This window comes from Ranitomeya imitator, chromosome 3 (assembly GCF_032444005.1).
Source record: "Ranitomeya imitator isolate aRanImi1 chromosome 3, aRanImi1.pri, whole genome shotgun sequence".
NCBI classification, from domain to species: Eukaryota; Metazoa; Chordata; class Amphibia; order Anura; family Dendrobatidae; genus Ranitomeya; species Ranitomeya imitator.
In genome coordinates this window covers 420,031,031-420,054,460 of record NC_091284.1, presented here as the reverse complement: position 1 = coordinate 420,054,460, position 23,430 = coordinate 420,031,031, and the positions used below count along the sequence as shown (strand labels likewise).

At 40.9% G+C, this 23,430-nt stretch overlaps 1 protein-coding gene across 3 annotated transcripts in view; it reads right to left on the bottom strand.

The window, feature by feature from the left end:
- The window catches only part of BRIP1 (BRCA1 interacting DNA helicase 1), a 567,171-nt gene that overhangs the window by 469,308 nt on the left and 74,433 nt on the right, over positions 1 to 23,430 (bottom strand). Inside the window, exons 5-6 of one of the 3 annotated variants that reach the window (XM_069757210.1) lie at positions 22,355 to 22,482; positions 21,468 to 21,623 (exon numbers count right to left, since the gene is read on the bottom strand). In XM_069757210.1, the coding sequence (XP_069613311.1) occupies positions 21,468 to 21,623; positions 22,355 to 22,482 (284 nt within the window). The remainder of the gene's footprint in view (positions 1 to 21,467; positions 21,624 to 22,354; positions 22,483 to 23,430) is intronic. The other 2 variants (XM_069757211.1, XM_069757212.1) reach the window with 2 other exon arrangements.

Here is a 23,430-nt window from a genome sequence, read left to right as displayed (position 1 = left end):
TTCACTTCAACAACTTAGACTATTTTGTGCTGATGCATCACACACAAATCAGAGTGCAAATATTTTTAAACACAGGTTGCAGGTAGTAATGTAAAAAATAATAGGTAATAAGCCAAGTTGGGTGGGGGGTGAGTGGTGAAAACTTTTGCGAGCCACTGTACATACATACATTATATATTAAAATATATATATATATATATATATATATATATATATATATATACACACACACTCAAACACACATATATACACACATATCACAAAGGCACAAGAATAAATTGCAACTGTAAATAATTACAAGATGTTATCACCACCGCAGGCTCTTCTATGTACGCTTAATGCACTATCATTTCTTTCAAATAAAATCTGGAATGTGCTTGGTCAAAAAACCTAGGCGTTTGCCAACTAATTTTCTGTTGGCTGCTTTGTTAAAAGGGATTACTGGCAAGAAAATGTCAATTTGTTAGCAAGGATAGTTTCCTTGAAGACAGTGTTTCTAAAACAGGATATGAAAATGATAAGGTATTTTATCTTTCAGTCTTACAACAATGCCAAGACAGTGTACACTAGACTGTGAAATTCAAGGAACAAAATGGATCAAATCTGATTAAGTGGCTTTTATTCATTGTTGTCATTTTTATTAAATATTCCATAAACAAATTCAGGCTGTTTAAACAAAACTCAAAATCTTTTATCTCCATGTTCTTCGTGAGAACCGCCACAATACATTAAAAGACAGAAATGAAGGAAAACGAAATTATATATATATATATATATATATATATATATATATATATATATACCGTATATATATATATATATATATAGTACTGCTAACTTTTCAGTTTTGTACTTTATTTAAATCTGCCATACAGATATTGGGTTTTTTATTCAGTGCACCCAATATGCTAATTTGTATGGTCTTTACAACCTTTACAAGGAAGCGTGGCTCCCATGGTAATTATTCACAGAGCTTACAACAGAAAGCTTTATTTCACACAAAGAATTTAAAAGAATTACTCAGCAGCAAACAAAATACTTTTGTTTTTGTTTCTGAAACGCAAAATTAAGTGGTAACAAAAACATAAAAGATAAATAGTGAAATAGGAACAGTGTAAGGCGGTGTGCACACGTTCAGAATTTTTTTTTCTGCGGTTTTCCGCCATTAAAACGCAATAAAACAGTTTTAAAAATGCTTACATTAAGCATCCTATTATTAGAATGCATTTTGCATTTTTTGTGCACAAGCTGCGCTTTTTTTCCGGAGCGGAAACGCATTCCGGAAAAAACACAGTATGTTAATTAATTTAGTGGAATCGCAGCGATTACGCAAACATAGGAATGCATTGATCCGCTTACTTTCTGCATGGGGCTATGCCCCCCATGTGGGAAGTGAGCAGATCATGTGCGGTTGGTACCCAGGGTGGAGGAGAGGAGACTCCTCCAGGCCCTGGGTACCATATACCTGTAAAAAAAAGAATTAAAATAAAAAATAGGGATATACTTAGCTTCCGATGGCCCCCAGAGTCCTCCCGCCTCTCAGCGGTGCATGCGGCGGCTTCCGTTCCCAGGGATGCTTTGCGCAAAGGAACTGGGATGACATCGCGGTCACATGACCGTGACATCACAAAGGTCCTTCGCGCAAAGCATCCCTGGGAACGGAAGCCGCCGCGTGCACCGCTGAGGAGATCGGGGGCCGTTGGAAGGTGAGAATAACCTTTTTTTTTAAATAAAAAAAAAACATTAGATCTTTTTACTATTGATGCTGCATAGGCAGCATCAATAGTAAAAAGTTGGTCATACTTGTCAAATACTATGTTTGACAAGTGTGACCAACCTGTCAATCAGTTTTCCAAGCGATGCTACAGATCGAATGGAAAACGCTAGCATTCTGCAAGCTAATTACGCTTGCAAAACGCTAGTGTTTATGGGAATACGCATGCCAATTCCGTATGCGTATTTCCCGAGGCAGGGAGCTCCGGAATTGCTGCGGAAATTTCCGAGGCAATTCCAGATGTGTGCACATAGCCTAAAGGGGAGCACAAGGCTCAATCATGCTTGGAGGAAGCAAAGATTTGTCAGTCTAGTCAAATCTCACAGGAGAGCTACTGTAGTACAGGATGCTGAAAAATATAATGCTGACAATGAAAAAGTCATCAGAGTTCACAGTACAGTGCAACTACACATTAGACTAACAATATCGCCAGCCGACAGACTAATATGTATGGGGGCCTCCAAACTCTCCCCTGGTAGATGAAGTCAGGGAAGAGAAGTATCCCGCATGTTCGATTTCAAACTGCCAATCCTTTTATTTTCCAGGAGATAAGCCACCGCAGAAGAGTCAGAAAGCAGCTCTCTCATAAAGTACACAGGAGCTCTTGGCAAAACTAGTACTCATGTGTATAGATTAGACTGGCAAGATGGCTGCCAGCCGAAAGAATGCCAAAACATCGTTCAACTGTATATGGAGGGGCTTTAGATGAAAGACCTATCTCCTTTTCAAAAAGATTTTATTATATGCTCCATAGTTGCCTCCTTCTACCAAACTGTAACAATTTCCTTTTTTTATAAACTGTGTTCTTAGTAAAAGGTTGGCCTGATCTGATGAATGACAATTTCTTTCACATCATGTGAACAGCCAGATCTGTGTCTCATGTGAGTAAGACGGCACCAGAATGCCTTATGGGAAAAAAGGCAAGCCGGCTAAGGCAGAGTAATACTCTACAATTTTCTGCTGCAAAACCTTAGTACCTAGCACGCTTGAAAGGAGGAAAAGAAATATATTAATGATGCGCACACCTTAAAATTAAACAACTTTTATTAGTGTACAATCTTTAAAATGTTATAAAAAATATACCCTTGAAAAGGGTTTGCCTACCCTTGCATGTGAAGACTGGATATGGCAGACTGTGCGGAAGAAACCAAGATTCAACGGACAGACAAGCGATTTCCAGCACAGTGTTGTGGAGCGCTGAGAGGGCGCAGCGAGGCACATATAGGACACTGCTGGCCATCCACTGCACCCTGACCTATCTCCAGTTGTCTCGCCTAGTTCTTGCCATTGGGGCTCGATAGGTACGGGCGAGAGAGTGAGGTTGACGACTGCGCAACTCCTCACTTTAATCCAAGTCAAGCGCAAGTCATGACTTCAACCACTGCGTATCAAAAGTCCTGTGGCGATGGGAGAGTGGCAAAGCAGCAGGTGTGGAGTCACTGGAAGCTGTAGTCACGAACCTGCATGCAGGCGGCCCAGGCCATATGGTCGCTCTCTACTGGACCGAACCAGCAGTGGAGTTCATCAGCCTCCTGGGTGTCTGAGCAGTCCTGTTCAGGATCACTCTTCTCACCTCAATCGAGGAAGGGGCTAGAAAAGGTGCCTCAAACATAGTCTGCTTCATTTCACCTGGCCAGCTTACCGCAGCTGGCGGGTTTCCCATACAGTGGTCGACACACAATAAAGAAAAAGAAAATGATGGTACTCAACCTTGGCACATGGAATGTGAGAACTCTGCTGGATAATACCAAGGCAGACAGACCAGAGAGAAGAACGGCATTGGTTGCTCGGGAGCTAGCTCGTTACAAGGTTGATATAGCAGCTCTCAGCGAAACATGCCTGGCAGACAAGGGTCAATTGGTGGATATACATTCTTCTGGAGTGGTCGAGGCAGCACTGAAAAACGAGAAGCAGGCGTGGGATTTGCTACCAAAACTCATCTTGCTCGTAAACTTACCTGGCTTCCGGAGGGCATCAACGACCGTCTGACATTTCAGCTCCCACTTACAAACAAGAAACACGCGACTCTGATCAGTGCCTATTAGTGTTGAGCGATACCGTCCGATACTTGTAAGTATCGGTATCGGATAGTATCGGCCGATACCCGAAAAATATCGGATATTGCCGATACCGATATCCGATACCAATACAAGTCAATGGGACATCAAGTATCGGAATGTATCCTCATGGATCCCAGGGTCTGAAGGAGAGGAAACTCTCCTTCAGGCCCTGGGATCCATATTAAAGTGTAAAATAAAGAATTAAAATAAAAAATATTGTTATATTCACCTCTCCGGCGGCCCCTGGACATCAGCGGGAGGATCCGGCGTCCGGCACGGCTTCTTTCTTCAAAATGCGCGCCTTCAGGACCTGTGGAATGACGTCCCGGCTTCTGATTGGTCGCGTGCCGCCCATGTGACCGCCACGCGACCAATCAGAAGCCGCGACGTCATTCCTCAGGTCCTAAAAGGCGCTCATTCTAGGACTTTAGCTGAGGAATGACGTCGCGGCTTCTGATTGGTCGCGTGGCGGTCACATGGGCGGCACGCGACCAATCAGAAGCCGGGACGTCATACCACAGGTCCTGAAGGCGCGCATTTTGAAGAAAGAAGCCGTGCCGGACGCCGGATCCTCCCGCTGATGTCCAGGGGCCGCCGGAGAGGTGAATATAACAATATTTTTTATTTTAATTCTTTATTTTACACTTCCGATACCGATACCCGATATCACAAAAATATCGGATCTCGGTATCGGAATTCCGATACCGCAAGTATCGGCCGATACCCGATACTTGCGGTATCGGAATGCTCAACACTAGTGCCTATGCTTCCACGATGACTAATCCGGATGACATTAAAGATAAGTTCTATGATGAACTTGACACACTTATTTCAGCAATCCCACAGGCAGACAAACTCATTATACTTGGAGACTTTAATGCCAGAGTGGGAACAGACCATCAAAACTGGGAAGGGGTCATTGGGAGACACGGCACTGGCAAGTGTAACAGTAATGGCCTACTGCTCCTTAAGATGTGTGCCACACATGACCTTGTCATCACCAACACTTAATTCTGCTTACCCACACGCAAGAAGACATCATGGATGCACCCACGATCGAGGCATTGGCATCTCATTGATTACATCATTGCCAGGAAAAGGGATGAGATGGTGCAGACTGCTGGACTGACCATCGCCTCATTGTGTCTAAGTGCAGGCTCCGCATCCTGCCTGTGAGGAGACCCCAAGGGCAGAAAACGACAAAGAGGCTGAATATCTATAAGCTGCAAAATAAAAGAATTGCAAGGGAATTTGCCAATGACCTTGATGGCAGACTGTTAAATATACTACAGGCAGAGGAGATTGGCGTTGAGGAGCAGTGGACAATTCTGAGAGATGCTGTTTATAATACTGCTCTGGAGCATCTTGGATCAGCAACCAGAAATAATCAAGACTGGTTCGATGAAAACGACGAGGAAATAAAGACACTCTTAGAAGAGAAACATCAGCGGTATAAGGTGTACCAAAATGACCCCACGTCGTTAGCCAAGAAAGGTGCCTTTACCAATATAAAAAGAAAGGTACAAATCAAGCTACGCGAGATGCAGGATATCTGGTTTAGCAAGAAGGCCGACGAAATTCAGGGCTATGCAGATAAGCATGACCAGAAACGCCTCTACGATGCACTCAAAGCTGTATATTGACCCAAGTCATCAAGCTCTTCATCTCTGCTTAACGCAGATGGAACTAAGCTGCTGACAGAAAGGAAACAAATTCTGGAACGGTGGGCTGAGCACTTTAATAATATTCTTAATCGCCCTGCCAATATCAATGATGAGGCTATTGCTCGCATGCCCCAGGTAGAAATCAACAAGGAGCTTGATGTTCTTCAAAGTGGAGATGAAGTCAGGAAAGCAGTAAAACAACTTTCTTGTGGAAAAGCACCCGGAAATGATGCTATACCTGCTGAGGTATATAAATCTGGCGGCCCTGTTCTGATGCAAACGGTAACCAAACTATTCCAATATATGTGGACAAAGGAACAGGTTCCACAACAGATGAAAGATGCCAGCATAATCCACATATACAAGAGGAAAGGTAATCGCCAATCTTGTGACAACCATCGAGGCATCTCCCTTCTGTCCACTGCATGCAAGATATTGGCTCGTGTCTTGCTCAACCGCCTTTTACATCACCTTGAGCAAGGACTATTCCCCGAAAGCCAGTGTGGTTTCCGTGCTAAACGTGGAACAGTAGATATGGTCTTTTCAGCACGTCAACTTCAGGAAAAGTGCCAGGAGCAACACCGTGACCTTTATGTAACATTTGTTGATTTGACCAAGGCTTTTGACACAGTCAGTAGAGACGGCCTGTGGAAGATCATGGCAAAATTTGGCTGCCCGAGCAAGTTCATCTCAGTCATCCGGCAGTTCCATGATGGCAAGATGGTGAAGGTTCTGAATGATGGAGACGTATCTGAGGCTTTCCCAGTAACAAATGGCGTAAAACAAGGCTGTGTGCTTGCTCCAACCCTGTTCAGTATGCTGTTCTCTGCAATGTTAAGTGATGCCTTTAACAACTGTGAAGATGGAATCCAGGTTAGGTACAGGACTGATGACAAGCTATTCAACCCAAAACGCCTGAAGGCGGTTACGAAAGTGCATGAGACTGTTATCCGTGAATTACTATTTGCTGATGACTGTGCACTTAACGCTAGCACGGAACAGCAGATGCAGCATGAAATGGACTGTTTTTCGCAAGCCTGCAACAGTTTTGGTCTCGAGATCAACATTAGAAAAACCGAAGTCATGTATCAACCGGTTCCAGGAAAACTGTACAAGGAGCCACGTATCACGGTGAAGGAGCAAAACCTCAAAGCAGTCGATAACTTCACCTACTTAGGCAGCACACTTTCCCATGAAGTAACCATAGACGCTGAGGTTAATAACAGAATCGCCAAAGCCAGGGCCGCCTTCGGGAGACTGCGTAAGAATGTCTGGGAACGAAGGGGACTCAGCTTTACCACCAAGCTGAAGGTCTACTGTGCGGTGGTCCTCACCACACTTCTCTATGCTAGCGAGACCTGGACAGTGTACAGCTGGCATGCTAAACAGCTTAATCATTTCCACATGAGTTGCCTCCGCAGACTCCTCCACATCAGGTGGCAAGACAATGTCCCAGACACAGCAATTCTGGAACAAACTGGGCTCTGCAGCGTTTACACTCTCCTGCTGAAAGTCCAAGCCAGGTGGGCTGGACATGTGGTCCGAATGCCTGACAGCCGACTACCGAAACAACTGCTGCATGGAGAACTGTGCCAAGGAAAGCGAGCAGTTGGGGGGCAGAAGAAGCGCTATAAAGACTGCCTTAAGGTGTCTCTCAAAAGCCTGGAAGTCAACACCAATGAATGGGAAGAGCTTGCCCTGGATCGTCCAGGTTGGCGGGGCAGGATCACCTCAGGAGCACGTGCAGCTGAAGATAGGAAAATCTGTGACGCAAAAAGAAAGCGTGCTGTACGCAAGGCACAAGTAGAATCTGGTGTACTGACCACATCTGCTTTCGTATGTCAAGTATGTGGGCGAACCTTCAGGACCCGGATTGGACTCAGCCACCTCCGGACCCATAACTATTAATTCTCTTCTAACCCTGAAGTCATGGTCATCTTCGAAAACGAAGGACGAACATCATAAAAAATATATCAATGAAACAACCTGAACCGCACATAATCCAAGTGCAAACATATATCCCAGTAATACTAAGTGTAGATGGAGGAATAATATACTAAGCTCCCCGAAGGAGATGATCATCGCCTGGAGAAGAGCTGCAAGAAGAAGCTAGAATTCAATAAAAGATGCAACACAGTATAATGTAGTCTCAGATGATATTAATGATGGCAATTAATATACCGTAGTAATCACAAAAATTGGAGCAAAGTATATCATAATACCAAAAATAAATAGACTTCTAGAATGCCTGTAATGGGTATGTAGAATCACTTATTAGATTGTAATAGCAAAGGCTGGACCGATAAAGTAAATGGTACTACACTTTACCATCTCCGGGCGTCTGGGCGCATTCGTCGATGTCCAGCATGTGGATACAATATTACACTAGTCATGGCTGCATAATGAACATCTCTCTCCTTCTCAATAGACTGCACAGCCTTTGCATGGTGCTGGATAAGGTGCCGCACAAGACTAGAGTATGCTAGCAGAAAAAGCATGTCACTCATAGAGACCCATGACTCATGTAGCCTAGAAATGCTACGCGTATCGCTGTGTATCACAGCTTCGTCAGGGATAGTGCTTAGGCAGTAGAGCATCCATTTGCTATATATATATATATATATATATATATATATATATATATATATATATATATATATATATATATATATATATATATATATATATATATATATATATATACACACACACAAAAAAAATACTAAAATGATAATTACTAAAGGCTGTGCAATCTATTGAAAAGGAGGGAGACGTTTATTATGCAGCCATGCAGGACTATTCATTAGTGAATCCACATGCTGGAAGTCGGCAAATGCGCTCAGAGATGATGAAGTGCAGCACCATGCACTTTATCTTATCAGTCTTTGCTATTACAATCTAATCAGTGATTCTACATACCCATTACAGGCATTCTACTGTAGGTGTCTATTTATTTGGGGTATTATGATATACCGTGCTACAAGTTTTTGTGATTACTATATTAATTGCAATCATTGGTATCATCTGAGACTACACTATACGGTCTTGAATCTTTCATTGATTAATTCTAGGTTCTTCTTGCAGCTCCTCTAGAAGGGATAATCATCTGCGGAGAGCTTAGTATATTATTCCTCCGTCTACACTTAGTATTACTGGGATATTGTATAGTATCTTTCATATGTATTAGTGCATGGTCTCCACTAATTCCATGCACCGTTGCTAGTAGTGTTTCTAAAAGATTTGGATGCTGTATTATGTTGTTATTGCAACTTTTTACCATGTCACATTGGCTTATGTTTGGCTTGAATTTTTATAACATTTGAACGATTGTACACTAATAAAAGTTGTTTAATTGTAAGGTGTGGGCATTGTTAGTGTATTTCTTTTCGTCCTTTCATGTGGTCTGACTTCTGATAGATGATGCAGCACCCTATAGTTATTAGGCTGTGCTCCCCTTTTGTATGGTTTCACTTTAGTTTCAGTTAGCCATTAAAAGGTATCAACCACTGAGGACTCTCAATTCTTAATATTTTTCTATCTACTGGCTAACACGGTACCAAGATATATTTCTTTCCTGTATCAAAATGGAGGATACCAGAATGTACCGCATCTTTATGGAACTAAAACCAGTTCTGAAGAAACGGGCACAAATGGACAGCAACATTTTTATCCTATCTAAATCCAAAAAGGAGAATCTAATTCCCAAAGGACTCTGGATTACAAACCCAATTCTTCATACCTACAATACCTATTATGCACAAAACCTGTGTCACAGGACTTCTGAGAGATTAAGGAATCATCTTTTGCATGTCTGCTACAGCATAAAGAGTAAAGCCCAAGGGCAATTTGAAACTCTGAGGAAGACACTTACAGAAGACACAGAGCAAAAATTACAACAATACTACAACAAACTACAGGCCTTTCTGATTCATATCAAGGAAAAGAAACTGCACAGATTGCGCCTCAATTCAGGACTCTATGGAAACAGATACAAAACAAAGCCAAAACCTGACAATTTGGACAACCACTCCATAGCAGATACAAAAGCATCTAACTGTGTCATTAACCTCTCAGATTATAAACCCAACCAAAGTGGAGCTGGCTGTGCTTTCCAGAGGACTCTCATTTTGTCCTACTAAGGCCCTGGATAAAACTGAACTCTGCAGTGATATGGAACACTTTTTCAGGAGACTGCGCCTGAGGGAATATTTCAATGATACAGAAGACTCAGAACCCACCTGGACTGAAGGAAAAGGGATCCTAACAACAAAGAAGAGGTCAGTCTGGACACCTCCACCTGGACACAACCCTCATTTGGATAAGTATATAGACTCCTTCAGATATTTGATAGTATCTATGATGGTGGATTTTAACAGGAGACAAGCATCCAACATCAGTGCCCAGGAGAGAAAGGCCATATAGTCTCTGAAAACCAACAAAGAAATCATCATCAAACCTGCTGACAAGGGAGGTGCAATAGTCATGATGAACACATCAGACTATATGAAGGAAGCAAACAGACAACTTATGGACACACGCTACTACAAAAAATTGGAGTCGGCTCCTACACAGGATTATTACAAGGAACTAAACAAGTTGGTATCTTGTCTGCCCGACGAATCCATAAGAGCCAATGACCTGATACCAGAAAGTCCAAGAACAGGGACATTCTACATGCTTCCCAAAATCCACAAATCTGGAAACCCAGGAAGACCAATTATCTCATGTGTGGGCACCCTTATTGAGCAGGTATCTGGATGGGTAGAGGGTATTCTTAAACCCCTGGTAAAGGATACACCTAGCTACATTCAGGACACAACTGACCTATTGAATAAACTATCAGCAATAGGTCCTCTACCAGAAGGAACCATCCTGGCCACCATGGATGTGGAATCTTTGTACTCCAATATCCCACACCAGGATGGATTAAATGCCTGCAAATTCTTCCTGGAAAACACAGGGACTGATGCAAATTCTGTGGTGAAACTTATAAAATTCATCCTCATCCACAATTACTTTGAATTTGACAAGAAAATCTATCTACAGGAGACTGGCACAACAATGGGAAGTAAAATGGCCCCACAGTATGCAAATCTTTTCATGGCCAACTTGAAAGCGACTTTTTGTCCTCATGTCCCATCAGGCCTCTGGCGTACTACCGCTACATTGATGACATTTTAATCATCTGGACGGAGTCTGAGCCACAGCTAAAGACGTTCCATGAACAGTTTAATCAATTTCATCCTACCATCAACTTGACACTCAACTACTCCTGCACTGAAATTAACTTTTTGGACACCATCATTAAGCTGCAGAACAATAAAATAGAGACATCCCTGTATCAGAAGCCAATCGACCATCCAACATACCTTAAATGGGACAGTTTCCATCCAAAACACATAAAAAAACTCTATTGTCTACAGCCAAGCCATCAGATACAATCATATATGTTCCAACCCAATGGATAGGGATGAACACCTTGGTCGCCTCAGAAAGACCTTTTTTAATCAGGGCTACCATCCAAGAACAATTGAAAACCAGATCACAAGAGCCACCAGAATATCAAGGAATAACCTGCTACATTACATAGCTAAAGAAGAAAATAACCGGGTGCCTCTAGTAGTTACCTACAATCCAAATCTGAAGGTGCTAAGGGGAGCTGCATGGAAATTACAACCTTTACTGCAAAAAGATGCCCGCTTACAATCCATTTTTCCAGACCCCCCATTACTGTGTTTTAGGCAGCCCCCAAATCTAAGAAGCATCATTGTCAAGAGCTCCCTGTCCTCTCCAAGAGCTGCAGGTACCTTTCCTTGCAACCAGAAAAAATGTAAAACCTGTCCATTTAAAATGACCACGGACAAGATGAAGATCCCCAATTCACATCAGGACTACAAGATCCCAGGTACTTTCAGCCGCGTCACTTCTAATGTGGTGTACCTAATTATTTGTACTAAATGTCCAACTGGGGGTCTGTATATAGGGGAGACAGAGCAGAAGCTGAGAACAAGGATGAACTCTCATCGCCATACAATAAGAGAAAAAAGAATGGATCTACCTGTGGCAATACATTTCTGTCTCCCGGATCATAACATTATGGACATGAAATTACTTGTGTTGCAAGGTAGCTTCAAATCTCAGAGACACAGAAGAGTATAGGAATATAAACTGATGAGGACCTTTGACACTCTCACTGAAGGAATGAATGTGTCGCATGGATTTATTTCTTTTTACATCAACTAAGGAACTTGCCCCTCAGACTATGAGGGGTCATCACAACAGAACCAGACCCCAATAAAACAATCCTTATCTAAGAACTGGCCCAATATTTATGGACATAACTGTTTATAACTCATGGTAATTCTGCTTCATGTCACCTGTCTTACCAATGTTTTTTCCCCCTTTTTTTTTTCTTTCCTATGCTATGTTGTGCATAAATATGTGATTCTTCACAATTTGTTTTAGTCTTTGCCTGATGAAGAGACCTGTGTAGTCTCGAAAGCTTGCAATTTGTTACCATCTTTTCAGTTAGCCATTAAAAGGTATCAACCACTGAGGACTCTCAATTCTAAATACTTTAGTACCTATGTTGAGGTTATTCTGACCCTGACCACGTACATAAACATTGTTGGAGAATGTCTAGATTTTTTATTTAAAAAAAAGTATTAATAAAGAATTTCCAATCTAGCTTCATGCAAAATTAAAACTAAACTTAATCCCATAAAGGTTAAACCATACTGTCAAATAACTTTCCTGCCCTGTCTGTGTATGAGGCGGCATTGATATTTAGTTGGCCTAGCCTGGAAAAATAACTATGTTTTTGAAGTATTCATATTTTATTCAAAATAATATTTCAGCTCGAAACTTAACTCTCAAAATATGGAGACACACAAAACAAACTGCATGGCAAAAGGCATAAAAAAAAATGCAAATAAGCTGTATTAACACATTAAAAGATATTAAAAGTTTTTCAACACATTTTACATATGTCCAACAAAAACAAGCCTTTATATGGCTATGTCAACAGAAAAATGAAAGAGCCATGACTCTTGGAACACAATGTAAAATAAAAAGAAAAAAAAAAAAGCTGTGTCCTACAGGCCCAAAACATTGTCGCCGTTAAGGGATTTAAGTGACCCCAGGTTTCCATGACTTGTATAAAATTTTATCTTTATCCCTACTATGCACACTATATTTATATGCTCAGGTAGGATGTCAGAACACTAGCATTATAATATTAAATGACACATCAACTAGCTAATGCTAAAGATGGGTCTACAGCTGGCCAAATCCTATCATATACCAATTTAATTTGTGAAGGATTAAAACATTTCGATGTAACTGCCAGCTAACATCTAGAGTTTAAAGTGTGCTTGATCATAGCGGCATAAAGGCAGAGGCAAAAACATTGCTTTGGCTCTGTATTCATGGATCACTATCAATCTGGCCATCAAACTGCTTATCAATCAAAGCATTAGTAAATAATAAGTGTAAAAAACAAGGTTATTACAAGGGTTATAGGGTGTAAGGACAATCTCCTAATGGGGTTGTTGCCTTTCTGTAAATGGATCTCCCCAACTACATGTCATTATATACAAACAAACCATGATGTAGTCATTCTCTGCCGATGGTCCCAGTGCCTGGCATTGGCTGCAGTGCTGAAATCGCGATGACAGTGGGTCCACCAATCAGTGAGCTCATTGGCTCTGCTAATGTAATCTAAACACCTCTCAGGGCTACTGCCCAATGAATGTGTGCTGTGCGGTCATCGTGACGTCAGTTCTGCAGCCAAAACCAAATACCGAGACCATCGGCATAAACTCGCCAGAGGACCCAGGGATGGAGAGTTTAACACGGCCTTTTTCTTTTTATAATAATCAGATTCCGGGGACTTTCATTTACTGTTTTTGGTCAAACAATGGTTTGGCTAGTAGCTATCTCACCCGGCTCCTCCATACGCAGGAGTACTCGCTCTTCTGAGCACTCCTGTGTTCTCTATAAAAGCCGCTGCCAGACTCCTCTGGCGGTGGCTTATCGCTTAGAGAACAAAAGGATCAGCAGTGCAAAATCAGACATGCTGAATTCTTATCTCCTACAACATCAGCTATTAGGGGGACAGTCAAGAGGCCCCCATACACATTAAACTGTTGGACATACCATCAATATTGGGGGGTTTGGCTGACATTAGTCTAATGTGTTTGGGGGGGGCTTCAGTCTTCAGGAAAAAATACACACTGAATATGGCGCACAAAAGGTGATATATAATTACTTTTTCTCTACCTTACAATCCATGACAATCCAGAGGCAGTTGGCTTGCTCTTGCTTGCAATTTATATAGCTTGTGGATGAAAACCTCAATTTTACTTAAAAAAGAATTGTAAAAAACCATATGACACAATCTGTATGTATCATAAGTGAAAATGCTTTATTACAACCTCCCCCGCTTCCCCAAGTCTGTTAAAAGGTATTTGGTGGTTACAGTAATTAGTGTTCACATTCTTATGACATTTTCACCACTTTTTTTATTATCCTACTGAGAGATGACTTCATTGCCAACTATATACAACATGGCAAGATTTACTCACACTTCATGCTTTGGTAATTAAAACTATGTCAACACATTAAGCTCGGCATTATTTTCCAAAATAACTAATATAAAAAGGAAAACCAGTTTGGCTGTTGCTCACATATAAAGTCCTACGCTCTCAGTTTAGAATGAAGTGCGTAAAAAAAACCTGCATAAACATTTCATTTGGTTGGGCGGCTGCAAGAATTGAGACATACAGGGAACCCCTTGTGACCACCTGACATATAAAGTGTGTATAAGTCTGAACAGCTGATGAGATAGCTGCTCATGTATTTTTACCAAATCACTGCCATACTCTTACACTGGAATTTGAGTTGCGTTGTATCGTAAAAGGGCTAGAAATAACACAGTTATGCAATAATATATAAGGATACATTTGGGGAAAAGAAATTCAGCAGTTATAATTTACAAGTGTTCTCGAAATGTATAGAATGCCACCTGAAAGCTGATTTTGCCAAGCTCCAGCACAGAAAGAGGGACGCTGCGGTTAAATCTGTGAAGTAGTTTAAAGAAACGCATAGACCCCCAAAATCTGTAAGGGGAAGAATTGATCTTTTAATAAGGTCACATTCATAGAATATTTGCGCAATTGTTTGGCTGAGATCAAATGCTACAGCTGAAATGGCACCCACAAGCAAAACCAGCCCGGTTCTGAAAACAATCGCAGCTAATCACTCAGAAATGTGTAGATTTTAATCCTTTCCCGACATGACAATTTCAGTTTTTGCCCTTTCCTTTTTCCCTCACCTTCTTCCTGGAGCCATAACTTTTTTAGATTTCAGTCGTTAGCCATATGAATGCTTCTTTTTTGCGGGACGAATTAAGGTATGTTCACAAGTGACGTTTTTGCTGCGTTTTTTAATGCAAATTTTCAGCTGTGTTTTACAGTACCAGCAAAGTCTATGAGAGTTCAGAAATCTCATGCACACACGTTTTTTTTGTCCTCAGTATTTTGTGCTTTGCTTGGTCGTTGCAGAATAGAGCGTGTTACTTTCAGCGTTTTTTTAGCGTTTTTCACCCATTGAAAGTAATGTTTTGTTTTTTTGTGCCAAAACTTTATGAAGTAGAACATGATTTTTTTTTTCACCAAACTTTATCAGCATGCACAAGAGACAAATGTAATATGACAAAAACGCAGCAAAAATATAGCAAGAAAAAACAAGCAAAATCTGCTTATTTCTGCAGCTTCCATAAAGCCAAGAGAGCAGTTTTGCTGTGGGAAAAAAAAGCTGCAAAAACACCACGTGAGAACATAGCCTTATACTTTTTAAAGGCTGAATCCATTTTATCATATGACGTACTGGAAAGCGAGAAAATATTACAAGTGCGTCAAAATTGCAAAAAAAAAACCTCCACAATTGTTTTTTGGGTTTTATTTTATAAGTGTTCATTCGCAATCCACATGGGGCTGTTAACATGTTATATTCCACTGTCAATCTCTGACAGAGACATTTAACATGCGCAAGCTGTAAGCGCATCACAAACCTGCCCATCGGCATCCCTGTCACATGATCGCGGGGCGCCAATGGGTTGGCATGACAACCAGGGATCTGCAGAAGACCCCCGTGCTATAGCCGGCATTCATAGCAGATGATGAATTGTGCTACACATTATGAGGTCTGTGTGTAGAACAAGTGATCAGAATACCGCAGCTTTAATTCTCTTAAGAAAACTACTAAAGCAGGTAAAAGGTAGAAAAGAAGTTTTTAAAAATATAAATAAAAAATATAAGTTCAAATCATCCCCCTTTTACCACATTTGAAATAAAACAATAAAAAAAGATTAAAAATACACATATTTGGTATTACCGAGTTCAGAATCTGTCAAAATATAAAAATAATTACCGTATATACTTGAGTATAAGCCGACCAGAGTATAAGCCGACCCCCCCTAATTTTGCCACAAAAAACTGGGAAAACTTAATGACTCGAGTATAAGCCTAGGGTGGAAAATGCAGCAGCTACCGGTAAATGTCAAAAGTAAAAATAGGTACCAATAAAAGTAAAATTAATTGAGACATCAGTGTTTTTGAATATCCATATTGAATCAGGAGCCCCATATAATGCTCCATAAAGTTTATGATGGCTCCATAAGATGCTCCATAGACACATTTGCCCAATATAACGCTGCACAAATGTTGATTATGGCCCCATACAGACACTTGCCCCATATAGTGCTGCACAAACGTTATGGCCCCATACAGACACTTGCCCCATATAGTGCTGCACAAACGTTATGGCCCCATACAGACACTGGCCCCATATACTGCTGCACAAACGTTATGGCCCCATACAGACACTGGCCCCATATAGTGCTGCACAAACATTATGGCCCCATACAGACACTGGTCCTATATAGTGCTGCACAAACGTTATGGCCCCATAAGATGCTCCATACAGACACTTGCCCCATTTGCTGTTGCTGCGATAAAAAAAAAAAAAATCACATACTCACCTCTCTGTCGCTCAGGCCCCCGGCATTTTCAATATTCACCTGCTCCTCGTTCCGGCGCCGCTCCATAGCGTCTTCTGCACTGACGTTCAGGCAGAGGGCGCGCACTAACCACGTCACCATGCCCTCTGACCTGAGCATCACTGCAGAAGACAGAGCGCCGCCGCAACGGGGAGCAAGTAAATATCGCGCAGCGCTCCCCTCCCCGTTATACTCACCTGCTCCTGGTGCGGTGCAGTCCCTGCTTCCCCGCAGCTTCTTCCTGTATTGAGCGGTCAACGTTACCGCTCATTACAGTAATGAATATGCGGCTCCACCCCTATGAAAGGTGGATCCGCATATTCATTACTGTAATGAGCGGTACCATGTGACCGCTCAGTACAGGAAGAAGCTGGGGCGCTGGGAAGCCAGGGATGTGCAGGGACCGTGCCAGGAGTAGGTGAGTATAATTAGACAGCCCCCGCTCCCCTCCCCTGCCGCCCCTGGGTATGACTCGAGTATAAGCCGAGAGGGGGACTTTCAGACCAAAAAAGTGGGCTGAAAATCTCGGCTTATATTCGAGTATATACGGTAATCCGATGGGTAAATGGTGTAACTGAAAAAATCAAAACGCCAGAATTATGCTTTTTTCAGTTGCCACAACATTGCAATAAAATGAAATAACAGGCGATCAAAACCAAATGGTATCAGTAAAAACATCAGCTCGGTGGACAAAAAATAAGCCCTCTCCCAGCCCCAGATCCCGAAAAATGTAGATGCCATGAGTCTCGGGAAATGGCTCCACTTATTTATTTTATTGTTATTACTTTTTTTTTTTTTTTTTTTTTTTTTTTTACAAACTTTGGATTTTTTTTCATCACTTAAATAAAAAAGAAATTATATATGTTTAGTATCTGCAAACTCGTAATGACCTGGAGAATCAAAATGAAAGGTCAGTTTTAGCATTTAGTGCACATGGTAAAAAAAATTGTTCAACTGCAACGTTTTTTGCAATTTCACTGCATTTGCAATGTTTTTTTTCCCTATTTCCCAGTACATTATATGGTAAAATCAATGGTGTTGTTCAAAAGTACAACTTGTCACACTAAAAATAAGCCCTCACATGGCCACATTGACAAAAAAATAAAAAAGTTATGGCTCTGGGAAGAAATGGAGAAAAAAAAAGCAAAATCTGAAAATCCCAACGTCGTGAAGGGGTTAAGTGGTGAAAAAAAAAGTGACATTAATAAGGAAAAATGTCATTTGTGTTTGAGTTATCTGAGACCTGTAAAGTTTTAAATTTTTTTCGATGGGGCTCTGTGAGTGTTTGTTTTTTGCTTCATGAGCTGATATTCGTATTGTTACCATTTTGGGATAGGGATAGCTATAATGTTTTGATCACCTCTAACTACATTTTTTTTTTTCTTTTTAAGAGTTATAGTGACCGAAGAACCATAGTTTTAATTTTTTTCTCACATTACACCATTAAATTAATTGTATATTTTCAGTGATTGTACTTTTCCGCACATAGGTATACCACGTGAATTTTTTGCTTTAAATTTTTTATTTTTAATGAGGGAAAACAGGCATGAGTTGTACAGTTAGATTTTTTTTTTATGTTTTTATATGTTTAAAAACCTTTTTTTTTTTCTTTTTACAGTCCTGCTGTGCATAGAAAAATGATTTCCTATGAATACCAGCCACAGACTGAGTTTCATAGGAGTACCATCAACAGGCATGGAGTCTTCGGCAAACCCTTGGTTTTCATGATAATCTATGGTCGACCATGTTGTGGGTGGCACCGATGGTGCGTTAGAGCATCACATTACTCTGGGCTGTACATTGTAAATGCCGCTGTCTCAGTCTGACAGCGGCTTTTAATAGGTTAATAGCCACTGGCTCCGCTCTGCTGCCTTCACATTTGTTGAACGTAGATGATGGCCACAAAGACACGGCTCAGTTGTTGAGCCCGCATCAAATGCAGGGAGCCGACATAGTATAACCAATATTTGTAAGGGGTTAGAAATCAAAGGGCTCCGAGCAGCAATAAATTTGATAATCAAGCTGATTTGCATCGGCATAATTTTTTTCCACAATGTCCCCTTCTATAGGAGCAGATAGCAACAGATTACTTCAGATTTGGCTCATTTATTAGCAAAAGGAAGAACCCTTAAAGAGTAACTAAGCATTCATTTTTCTTAATCATTTTGTCCAGCATAGACATGTTAAGAAAATGTGCAAATCACTTTGTTAGGTGATTTGCCTTCATTTCCAAAATGATATTGTATATAAATGTCTTCTGATCTACTGCATTTTCCAGTCTATTTGCTTAATTTCAGCTGCACTGATAACAGAACATACTAATTTGGAGATCTGACATTGGCAGAGAAAAGGTCCGCAGTTATGAGCAGGCTTGTCAGACCCCTCACTATGTATAGTATACCTTAAAGGGAATCTGTGAGTAGAATCAACCCTCCTAAGGGCATGTAGGTTATAGGAAGCTGAATAAAATGACACTTTGATATCTGCGATCCAATGTCTTATTACAGAGAAATCCAAGCTTTTCTTATAATTTAAACGAGCTGTTAAGATCTATGGGTCGGACACTGTCTGCATAGGAATCTGCCTCCAAAGCCTATTTTATATGAAAGGGGCATTACCAGTGTAAGCAATGTAGCTAACAGTAAAACTGAGCTTTGTCCCCTTACAAACAAATTTGCTGCAGCTCTCACATTTGTGCTGTATTGCAACACTGGCTGCTTGTGAGATCGAATCTGGAGAACTGAGAGGAACCTGCAATTGTGTTTAATGTTGTCCTATGACAGTTAACACAGCTCTGCAGTGAGATCAGGAATGCAAAAAAGCACCTATTACATATCACACTGGTAACATCGCTTTTATTTAAAAGTTACCATATATACTCGAGTATAAGCCGACCCGAGTATAAGTCAAGGCACCTAATTTTGCCACGGAAAACTGGGTAAGCTTATTGACTCGAGTATAAGCCGGGTATGCATTGTCCCCTCATCCCTGTCCTGCTATGTGTGGCTGCCCCCGTCCTGTCCTGGTATGTGTAGCTCCCTCGTCCTGTCCTGCTATGTGTGGCTGCCCCCATCCTGTCCTGCTATGTGTGGCTCCCCCTGTTGTATGCATGGTTTCCCCAGTCCCATCTGTATGCATGGCTCCCCCGGTCGCGTCTTTATGCATGGCTCGGGATCCCCTGCTCCCATCTGTATGCGTGGCTCGGCTCCCCCGGTCCCAATCTGTATGTATGGCTCAGCTCCCCAGGTCCCGTCTGTATGCATGGTTCACCCTCCCCCCGTCCTATTCACCCTCCTTGCTGTAGCTCTGTCCCTGCTTCTCCGTTGTTCAAGCGCGGCAGCTCACCTGTGCTGAGGGGTCATGTGGTGTCGCTCATTAAAGTAATGAATATGCACTCCACGCCTATGGGAGTGGAGATGCGTGCATATTCATTACCTTAATGAGCGGTACCAGGTGACCGCTCAGCACAGGAAGAGATGGCGCCCGGATGGAGATACAGCGATGGCGTGAGGAGGGTGAGTATGATGTCTTCTGCTTCACCGCTCCCCCTCCCTAGTAGGCTTTCTAGGACAACTGACTCGTGTATAAGCCGAGGGGGGCATTTTCAGCACAAAAAAAGTGCTCAAAATCTCAGCTTATACACGAGTATATACAGTACATATAATATATGCGCACACACACACACACAAATACAGAGGGTACGGAAGTATTCAGACCCCTTTACATTTTTCACTCTGTTTCATTGCAGCCATTTGGTAAATTCAAATAAGTTCATTTTTTTATCATTAGTGTACACTCTTCACCTCATCTTGACTGAAAAAAAACAGAAATGTAGTAATTTTTGAAAATTTATTAGAAAAACTTAAATATCACATGGTCATAAGTATTCAGTCCCTTTGCTCAGTACTGAGTAGAAGCACCCTTTTGAGCTAATGCAGCCATTGGTCTTCTTGGGAATGATGCAACAAGTTTTTCACACCTGAATTTGGGGATCCTCTGAGTGAAAAATTTAAAGGGGTCTGAATACTTTCCGTACCCACTGTAAATATATTATATATAGGTTTACTATGAGGGGACATAATGAGAACAGAGTGCTTGTTGAAGTAAATCTAAATTCCATTACAGGTGAAATGAGGCTCTGACAAGTCAGCTACAGGAGATTGTTCTTATAAGACCAACACTCAGAGCAAGACACAGACAGTGACCCTTTTACTGCCAGCTTCAGGACATCAAATGAGCATATTCTGATATCAATGCAGCTGATCATTTCCTATAATTTAATAGGCAAATTACAAGGGAAATCAGGTAAACTTAAGACATCTCTCCAAGTATCAAATGCAGTTTATGAATTGCCAGCTAAAAGTGGTACAGAAACAACTTAAAATCACCCCCAAAAATACACACAAGGCAAAAAAAACACACACTGTCAAATATATCAATTATTATGTTAAATATCTAGTGTCCATGCGAAGACTTTGTGGCTTTGCAACACAAAGACGGTCTAACATAACACAGCCTACAGCACCCTCTTGTGCCATCATGCAAGATATTCAGGCACTTTTTTAAATTCTTCAATTCTATTTCATAGCTTGGTAACAAAACTAAGAATAAACATGACTTTCGTTTATCACCAAAAGCAATAGAATAAAATAGAGAACAAGGGAGACACATACATTCCTGCATTTGCAATTTGTAGCTAACAGAAGTAAATGCAACATTAGATGTAAAATAGGTGGCAGAAGGTCCATTTTATTCAAATTTTTGACCAAAAGGAATCATTGAGGCCAACCAGTTTGATTTGCTGATGAATTTAATCATCTATGAACGCGCAAAAGATGTAACAGCTGTCGCTTCATAAGGAGCAGACTAATTATACTCTGAGGATTCAGTATTTGAAAGTTGCTACTAACCTGCTTTGAAGACGATGGTGCCGAATCATCTGAGGCATGTGGAACAGCAGATTTTTGCTGTTTGCAAAAAGTATTGGCTAAACTGCTGTTGCCATTATTTTCATCTTCATCAATAAACTGTACGCCTTTCTCAAAGCAGGGTCGCTTTCGCATCTGCTAAATAAGTATTTGTCAGATTTGTAATCGTATGGTTGACATGTCACATAAAACCCTAGCTTAAGTCTAATCAGAAGTTGGCCTTTGCATTTGCCCAAATCATGATAATGCATGAGGATATACTGTACTATTTGGAAAGATATACTGCTCAAAAGGAACAAAGAAAAAAATTCTACAGTCTAACAACCAGCTTCACAATTAAAGCAGTGAGCAATTAGTACATTTTATAAAAGAAATGGCGATAGACTTCATACAGCTGTGGGCTGACAGCTGCTTCTTGGCATGCATTTTCAATGAATATAGGAGAACAGGCCAGCGCCATCTTTGAACAAGCATGGCAAAGTTTAAATGAACACATATTTTATTATATGTGTACACTAACAAGTATCATAACAAGTGACAACGGGAAACGATTGTCCCATTGTAAGTTATTGTAAAACTCACTGTAACCCAAATGTCAGTTTTTATTTTAATTAAACATTAGGAAAATAACTGTTAAGCGAGTAACAATTAACATATAGGCTGTGGTAATTAACCATCCTTTGTCAAATCCAAAGTCGTTAGTCTCTCTGACACATCAATGTGCAGAGCAATAATGAGGCCATTTATAATTGGGAGTAGTAACTAAATATGACAAATGAGCTGTGGCGTGACCTGAGTAAACCACAAGTAATCAAGATGGAAAGTAATACATTTATTAAATACTTTCCTATGAATACTATGATTATTACCTGCTGCTCACTGGGAGAAGCGCGGCTTCGTTTTCTATCAGCTTGAAAATCATCATTGTCTTCAGCAGTGGAAGCTTTTTTCATTGCAGATAACTTTGAAGAAAGTGAAAGCTGGCCACTGAAGGATTCTACAAATAACACAGAATATATAATTATTTTGACTTTAAAACACTGAAAATATGTAATACACACATCATCATGATTCACTACAACCATACTGCTCTTAGGCTATAATCACGCCTGTGTTTCACAGTCAGAGTACAGACCATGGTATCTGGACCAGCTGTGGCATCCCTAAGCAGAACTCAACAGCCTCATATGCATATATATGAGTTCAGGTCCGGAGACCAATGGCCATGTAGAAATCATGATCCGTAGAAACACGGACAAGTAAATGCAGGCTTACAAGAACAACTTATTTATATGCCCCTAAAAATCTCCATGTACATTTTCTGCCAAGTTTCAAGTAGTTTTCTTCCATTCTGCTTCACTTCCTGTCATTGGCCCCAGCTCTGCTCTCACAGCCATCACTTCCTCTTCAGAATACTCTGCTTCCTTGTGACTACATTTCCCATCACTCCTTGTGCTGGGCTGCAAGCCAGGAGTGAGCACACCTCCATTACTCTGCTTAAACCCTTCCCACTCCTCCTTCACGGTCACACACATCTTCAACATGATCTCCTGTATGGGAATCTGTTACAGGGAATAGAAGTAATGCACAAAGCACCAGAACAGCAGACCTGGCAATAAAGATTATCTCATACTCCCCATCACTGACTGACTGACTGATGGATGGGATGGATAGGTAGACGAATGCGGTAAGAGAATTGAATGTATTCATATAATAAAGAGTATACAGAAGGGTGTATATACCTTACACAGAGTATATAGCAATGTGTGTACATGTACAGTACAGACCAAAAGTTTGGACACACCTTCTCATTTAAAGATTTTTCTGTATTTTCATGACTATGAAAACTGTAAATTCACACTGAAGGCATCAAAACTATGAATTAACACATGTAGAATTATATACTTAACAAAAAAGTGTGACACAATTGAAAATATGTCTTATA